This window comes from Crassostrea angulata, chromosome 9, assembly GCF_025612915.1.
Source record: "Crassostrea angulata isolate pt1a10 chromosome 9, ASM2561291v2, whole genome shotgun sequence".
Lineage (NCBI taxonomy): Eukaryota > Metazoa > Mollusca > Bivalvia > Ostreida > Ostreidae > Magallana > Magallana angulata.
Window position 1 is genome coordinate 21,074,769 of NC_069119.1, and position 8,578 is coordinate 21,083,346.

Here is an 8,578-nt window from a genome sequence, read left to right on the forward strand (position 1 = left end):
TAAGACCCGTGTTTTTACTGCAATTTTTAGATCCCTTTGTGCTCTGACTTTTGATTGATAAAACTGATCAACTCATAATTTAAACGACATTTGAACCCAAAAATTAACAGTTAATAAAGATCACAAGACGATTTTAGCCAGCGTCGTAACATCTTGACCGCTAACTAATGACTACCGACCAGTGCACAACCGATAATTACTGTTCACTGTGAACAGTTCTTACAATTTAAGTCCAATGTTGGACAAATTCTAGGTAATGAAAATCGCCCAGAACTAAATTTGATAATAATTATTCAAATGATTTTTTTTTCATTCAAAGAATCCGCGTAAATTTTTACCCGCGGATTAAATTACAAACGAGAATGACTGTTACACTGTAAGAGCTTCGACCCTTGAATCAAGAGTTTATTTATATGATAGTCGATGCATATGCTGAGTGCAACGTTGTAAACAGTGAAAAATCTATTCAAAGCCACTCCTAAGTAATGTGTGAGGAAAGAATAGGTTTTTTGTTTAGTTATATACGTCTACTATAATTTACTTGTTTTCATTAAAATTTTATACTAAACTTTGCTTTTCATAATAGATTTAGTGTGTAGATAAATGTGAATCTGGACACAGAAATTGAAATTAAGAAGACATTTGGATTCGGAACTACATGGAATGAGAGGTGAGTCATTTTACTGTAGATCTGTACATTTGATTCAATCCACTTCCCTTAGCTGTGTTCCAATAGAATAGAGGACAAACATGCACCTTTAAAAACAAAATGAATGCACTGTCGATCCATAGTGAAATCAAAATCACTTCCAATATTACAACCCATTTGAAAATATACTCTCTCTCTCTCTCTCTCTCTCTCTCTCTCTCTCTCTCTGTTGTATATTAAGTATATTAGTTTGGACTGGTAGCAAAAAATACAAGACGGCAAACGAAGCCAGAGACGAATGTTACGCTATACATGATGAAAATAAAAAAATCTAGCATGAGTTTATATTCACACCACAAAAATACTTGTGTCAAGGCAAAGTTCGTTTCACATTCCCATTGCAAGCAAGCGTCCGCTGTAGCCCGTACATAGCAGCTGCATAGTTCTGCGGAAGATAATAATTCTTGCTTCCTATTACTTTGTATCTTCATTCTCAAAACCAATCTTTTTTGGAGAGTATACGAAGGATATCATGATTAATAATTACCGGTATTATAAATAATTCCTTATTAATTTCCCTCTTTTTTTCAATACCCATCTAATTGTGCAGAGTGTATAAAGGAAAGCGTAAGCATACTATGCCGAATGGTGCCCGCCACTTTTTCCTAGAGAAATATCCTGTGCGCATAACCTCGGAATCAGGAATCGAACTCACGACCACTGGCTTGCTGGACCAGCAGCCTATCACTCCCTATTACGCCACGATAGACATTAGGTACTGTATGGAAGTTTTCAATTAAATAATGTATAGTAACCTACATCTGGCATAAAACAATGAATAAATTATTATTACTCCAAATAGTTACATTATTAACAAGGAAGTAAAGTGAGAGTTCTTGATATTTTTTGTACTTAATGTTCTAAAATTTGATGATACATTGTAACAGGAAACAAGCTAATTCCGGAATCAGGAAAACGCTTTTTAAAACGATACTTTAATGAAGAAAATCTCAATGAAATATCTTGTAAATTGCTGAAAAGGAAATATATATATATATATTTCACTAGTTTAGAGAAAAAAATACAGTTTATTGACTGTACTTTATACCTATACCAATTGACTATAGTTTTCCTTCTTTTTTTCTGGTAAGTAATATGGCATTAACATTACTAATATAATATTATATATAGAATATATGATATATTATATAATATAATATTACTCCACGATAAAACCAGATGCATGTATATCGATTCTATTTTTGTATGAGTTGTCTATAACAGAAACAAGATTTCCTATTTTTGTATCATCGCAGTAAAGATTTGAGAGGTAAATTCTGATGAAAATATGTATTACGTAAAACAAAAAAACTTTCATTTATTTGGCGCTGGCATTGTTTTAATTGTAGAAATAGAAGTTACATGTATATGTCATACACTTTCTAAATGAATTTTTTCATTGTCACGGTTTTTGTGGGGGAGGGAAAGTTTTATATTTAAAGCAATGTAATTTGTAAAAAAAAAAATTGAAGGACATTGCCATTTCATCACTTACTGAGTATTGAAATCTTTTCATTTAGGTACTTGGGAAATGAGAGTCCTATACAAAGCGTACCTGGTGTGTGTTATTATTGGCATGTTCGGTGTCATCTATTTCGACTCATCCGGAAATGTCATTTCTTCTTACCTCCATTCGATAATCAATAGATTTAAAACATGTGAAATACATTCGCCACTCTCTGATGAATATGTTTACACAGACAACAACACTTGGAGAATTTTGTGGTATGATATTCCGGTTTATCTTAAGAAGGCAGTAACATATTTCGAAATACATGGACAAAAATGTGAAAATGTAAGTTTGCAATGTATTATATCAACAGATAGTTCTGAGATAATGAGAAGCAATGTTGTAGTTTTCTCAGAGTCAACACTGCCAAAATGTCCTCCTTTCAAGAGAACGTCTCAAATATGGTGCTTAAATACTATGGAAAACGGAAATTTTACGACTTGGCCAACCGAAGTCTGGGAGAAAAGCTTTGATTGGATAATGTCTTATCGCAGAGACGCCCACGTTACAAGACCTTACGGTAAAATCCTCAAGCTTGACAAAAGTAATGATAGAAATTACTCCGACGTTTTTCGGCAGAAAACAAAGTTCGGGGTTTGGATGTCAAGTCACTGCCCCACCCCGTCTCGACGCGAGGAGTACATTACCCAACTTCAGAAATACATACAAGTCGATACGTTTGGAAAATGCGGACAGAACACGTGTGGAGTTCAAAATCCCAGCATGAATGAATGCTTAAAGAACTTTGCAAGGGACTACAAATTTTATTTCTCATTCGAGAACAACATTTGCCGGGATTACTCCACAGAAAAGGTGTTTAACTTGTATGAACACAATCTGAGCGTAATTCCGGTTGTGAACGGTCCACCACAAGTGACAGACTACCTACCGAGGGGAACGTTCATAAACGCGCTAGATTTCACTTCTCCAGAGTCACTGGCAAAGAAGTTGACGGAAATTGGATCAAGTGAAAATTTGTACACTCAGTATTTAAAAGAAAAAGATAAATATTTTTCGCTAAACGGATTGGACATTTTTCGAGAATCAATGTGTACAATATGCAGAAAGCTGGACCATATGAAAGGAATAAACAGAACAATAAAAGCAAGCAATGCACATGTGATAAAAATGTATAAAACTGAATGTTGATATGCTAATTAAAATGTTTTGGAAGCAATTACTAGTATTGACTATGGATAGCCTTTCTCAAAACTTGTATACGTTCATGTCTAATGCATGTATGTACAGAAAAGGGAATGATAATTATTTATATTCATGTAACCAAGCGGGGAAAGTCGGACTGATCATGAGAGTTCCGTGCACAAAGTCTTACAAAACAAAATTTCTCACAAGAGCTCTATGTTTACTAGACCGTATCTGACCGTGTGAGCCAAACCAAATCCTTCCAGATCGGAGGATGAAATCTCTGGTTTAAAAATCTCTGGTTCAATTAAGATACTCCATGGTTTTGTCAAATAAAGATAAAGAATATACATGTATAGGTCTCAAATGGTGCTTCTGCATTAATTTGAGGCACTTAGAATGGGAACTCTACGACTGACCTATGCTTCTTGCACTTAGCGCTTGTTCTTTCATCGACGGAACAACGTTTAGCAGAGTGTCTGATCTCAAAATCGTTTACTGTTACTCGTATACTTGCGATTTATGATCATATTTATACATTCCAATTGCCACGTAAACAAAGACGATGCTATTTGATTGACGAAACATTGATCAACCTATATTTATTACCATGCACATCAAAAGATCAATGGTTTATCGCCCGAAAACTTAATTGGCGCAGTGCATGTGGTTAGCGTTATATTTTTATGTGATTGTATATCAGAAAAAAGAGGTAAAATGTTGATGCATTAGCAAATAAAACTTTTTGGGGTTTAGAATTTTTAATATAATTATAGAGGGCATAAATATCCTACCAAATGTCATGAACTCAGGAACGTACGTGTAGCGGGGTGGCGGGGTTATTTACTCTTTAGTAACAACCGTTGTCTTTGACATTGCAATCAGATAATTTTATATTAGTTGTAAAATGAAGAAAACGGTAAATCAAACTCATACATCCATTGCCGTAAGATGAATAAATAATACACCATTTGTTTCTTTAATAAATATAGGTACCTGTTTCAGTTCACCTTATTTAAAAAAAAAAACCGCGTAAAGAACCAATGGCGATATGAACCAAAAGACGTAAGTTAGAATTCAGTTTATAAAAAGAATACCAAGAAAGCAGACGATCCGAAAACATATACATGTACATGGACCAGGCTTGGGGCGAATTAGAGTGTAATGGTAATGCATTACATTACCATAACTTCATGAATTTGGGCATTAAATTACCATTACCATTACTTGATTTTCAAGAAGTAATGCATTACATTACCATTACATGAGAAAAGTAATGCATTACAATTACCATTACTTTACGAAAAGTTAAGAATATGTTTAAAAAAAAATAAAGCTAATTAAAGAGGTTTTGCAAATGTTTCAAACATAAAACTCTCTTTAACATATCTACAGGTTCATGTTTAGTATCAGGTTCAAATTTAATTACTTTTACAAGATTATCTTTATTTGCTCAATATAATCATCTTATGACATTATTAACAACATATCACTTAAGTACATTAATATTTATATATAGACATTTGACATGGTGCAATACCGGGTATGAAATAGAGACACAGAAGTACATGCATAACAGAAAACAAATTATGGTATAACGTTGCGATTATTAAAAGCTAAATAGAGATATTTCCCCATATTACACAAATCTTTAAAAATTTTGATATTTATTGTATTATTTATGAACAGAGATTTTTTCCCAGTAGTATTTCTTAATATATTTTTTAATCGGATTTCTTCATACTGAGGACATTTTAAGAAAAAAGATTGCTGTTGCACTTTATGATCATCAAACATTCAAAGGGTTCATCATTTAACTGCACCATGTCAGGTTTGAAAATCTTCCCGGCTATATAAAATAAACGTTCTACAAGAGCAGTCGAAGATGGGTCTGAAAGATTGTTTGGCAACCTTTATCTTAGGGTATATTAAGTGGAATAATAAAAAAAATACATGAATCTTGTATTTTTTGCTACCAGTCCAAACTAATATACTTAATATACAACAGAGAGAGAGAGAGAGAGAATATATTTTCAAATTGGTTGTAATATTGGAAGTGATTTTGATTTCACTATGGATCGACAGTATATTCATGGAACACAGCTAAGGGAAGTGGATTGGGGTGTTTAGCACTTCTTAAAACAATAGATTGTTTTGATACTTAGATTATCCTGGGGGCATATTATGTTTTAAACACATTGTTTATTGAAGTGCAAACGAATTGGAGTAAATTTTTAAATGATTTCAAACTCTTAATAACAACACCCTTAAAAATGTTATTAAATTGTATTGTTATATCTATTAACAATTTAAAAATGAATTTTTAATTTTTTTTTAAATAATACAACTAAACATTTTTTTCTCAAAAATTATTTATTTCTTCTTTGAAATAATTTTAATCAAATACAATTTCTGTTATTCATTTATTCATCACATTTTAAAAAAAAAGTGAACATACATAAATAAGCATAGTAATGCAAAGTAATGTCATGTAATGCCAGCATTACACTAGATTTGGGAAAGTAATGCATTACATTACCATAACTTGTAATGCTAAAATTTTGGCATTACACATTACTGCATTACTTTGAAAACATGTAATACATTGCAATGCATTACCATTACATTTAGCATTACCCCAAGCCTGACATGGACCAACTGGAAATTAGAGAAGTATGCACCAAACAGACCAAATACATCTGAGGGTACAGGGATGAAGAGACTCTAATGATAATACGATAACCAAAACTACAAATTGTCACAAATAGTTGCAATTGGTTACCAATTTCAACTGAGGTCACCAAGTCTACCAGAAGTCTAACAAGTCTGAACGCACCTTAGGTTATCATGCCAGTGCCAGAGTAGAATTCTTGCAGCGGGTCAGGCATCTTAGTCAATGTGGCTGTTCAAAAGCCTGTGCAGACGCAAACAATGTTCAAATTACCCCCCCCCCCCATTCCTAAAAAGAATTATGGTAGTTCAGGGGAAACTCGGGTTTAGAGCAGGGGCGTAGCTTTAGATAATATTCTTGTGAGGCAAATTTATTGCGGCAGTGGGACTGGGGGTCGCCTGAGGCCCTCAGCGAGTCCAGGGCAGAGCCCTAGTGGGAGATTCAGGGGGCGAAGGCCCCCTACGAAAAATGAATTTGGGAGTTTTAGAATGTGAAAAAACCCATTGTCCGGAACGAAGTTTTGTTATTTTACATTTCAGACCAGCATCATTCACAGTATTGTCGTATACAAATTTTTGAATTATAAGAAATTCAAAAAAGGAGAACACGATTGTCGTGTACACAATTTTTGAATTCTTTATGATTAAAAAATGTGAGATATGGCTCCATTTGTTTGAAAGTATTTGGTATTTTTCACTGACATCTAACACTTTTTTAACGAAATTCACAGGATCCAATGAATCTGTTTTGCGTTTTTTCCTCTCTTAACTATATAATCATTATGCTCGGGTTATTTAATCTTTATGTTCATCTCCTGGTGAGAAAATATTGGGGTGATAAATTACTAAACTAAGAGAAATGGTGTTATTATTTTTTTTTCAAATCAAAAACAGTGTTGGGCCTTAACTGCTAAAATTTATTTTGAATTCGAGTATGCAAACATTAATAAAATAATTGAGTGATTTATATGTGTTATAAGTGTTACTGTAAAGTACCTGATGCCGATTCTGGGCTGTCGTTCTTCCTTTTCTTCACAGGGGCTCGTCACGAAGTTTTTTCAACCTTTTAAATCTACCACCTCTTTACAATAAAATACACTGTATTTTATTGTATAGAGGTGGTAGATATAAAAGGTTGAAAAAACTTCGAGCCCCTGTGATCACATTGAAATGAAAGTATATTTTCAACATTTTTATTTATTAGATTTGTTTAATTCTTAAATTTACAAAAGAAAGAATTTCTACTATGTGGGAGGGAAGATCCCATTAATGGTCAAAAAAATTCAAGTGAGGCAGTTGCCTCATTGCCACAATGGGAGCTACGCCACTGATTCTATAGGAAAGTTAGTTTCACCATTCTTATATGTATTAAATGTTTATAAATAGAAAACTATCTCTTCTGTCATGTGAGGCAGTCACATAATAAAAACAAAAGTGGTTTTACACTCTGTATGCAATGGTCTCGGCTGCGTCAGGCACGTAGCATCGTTTTTCGAAGTGGGGGGGGGGCAACTAAAAATAATGGCAAAAACTATTTTTTTTCAAAAAGCAACTTTGACTACATAAGCCTTGTTAATTCAGAACAGAAACTCTACTAAGCGGTCATGTCTTCAACAGTCATCATTCGTAAATAGTCCAAAGAGAGATTTTCGATATTCTTTTTTCTGTACGAATTCATTTGCAACAGCAACTAAATCTAATTTATTTGTTTTCTCTTTGTACGTGTGCAAAATCATTAGACTATTCAGTCTTTCCTGGGACATCCTGGATCTAAGGTAGGTTTTCAGCCTCTGCAGGTTGCTGAATGACCTCTCACTGGCGGCATTTGTAGCAGGCATAACTAAAATAAGACGAACTATGATTGCTATTTCGCAAAATAGAGCCCATTTATTCCTTTCGACCAAATAGTTGACAACTACTTTTACAGATGTCTCATCTGAACCAACGTTCAAATCAATTTTAAGAGTCTCTAGCTGAGCTTCAAGATCTCTTCTACTGATAACTGTGGTGTTAAAATTGCAAACAAAATTTAGCTCCGTGTCATAAGTTTGTCCACTTACTGTAGATTCCTTATTTTACGCGAGTACTTAATTCCGCGATTCAACGGTTTTCCATTAAATCGCGAGAACATAAAATCGCGAATGTCGAAATTTTAGCATAGTTTCATGTAGTTTACATATGTTTGAAAATTAAAAGCGAGATTTTAAAATTCGCGAGACAAGCTTCTCGCGATTTTACGCGGATATTAATTCCTCGCGTTTAATTAGGAATTTACAGTATTGCTTTGGTAAGGAGATTCTCTAAATTAGAATAGAGAGCAAAGCCTGGTTGTTCTATCCTATCTTAAATGCAATTAACTGCAAGATCTAATGCCTCAAAATAATATTTTCTATACATTTCCTCTACTGATACTGGATTGTATGGTTGAGAACCATCATCCAAGCGTTTCGGAATTCTCTTTTTTCCTTGGAAGCTGTGGTTCATCAATTTACAGATCGTGTTGTCTCTTTTTTACTTTCTCCCAAAAAAGAGCAAATTGCTCATCG

At 33.7% G+C, this 8,578-nt stretch overlaps 1 protein-coding gene across 2 annotated transcripts; it reads left to right on the top strand.

Annotated features, from left to right (window-relative positions):
- The first annotated feature begins 511 nt into the window (after nucleotides 1-511).
- LOC128162867 (alpha-(1,3)-fucosyltransferase C-like) lies at nucleotides 512-4,193 on the top strand. 2 transcript variants are annotated; one of them, XM_052826284.1, is made up of 3 exons: nucleotides 512-670; nucleotides 1,260-1,424; nucleotides 2,230-4,177. In XM_052826284.1, the coding sequence occupies exon 3, from the start codon at nucleotides 2,241-2,243 to the stop codon at nucleotides 3,366-3,368; it is 1,128 nt and encodes a 375-aa protein (XP_052682244.1). In that variant the 5' UTR covers nucleotides 512-670; nucleotides 1,260-1,424; nucleotides 2,230-2,240; the 3' UTR covers nucleotides 3,369-4,177. The 2 variants fall into 2 exon arrangements, with proteins under 2 accessions (XP_052682244.1, XP_052682245.1); XM_052826285.1 differs by lacking the exons at nucleotides 512-670; nucleotides 1,260-1,424 and having other exon boundaries at nucleotides 2,300-2,434; nucleotides 2,566-4,193.
- The last annotated feature ends 4,385 nt before the right edge of the window (nucleotides 4,194-8,578 follow it).

Coding starts and splice junctions, on each gene's coding strand:
- LOC128162867 (XM_052826284.1), top strand. CDS start 2,241: ATGAGAGTCCTATACAAAGCGTACCTGGTGTGTGTTATTATTGGCATG.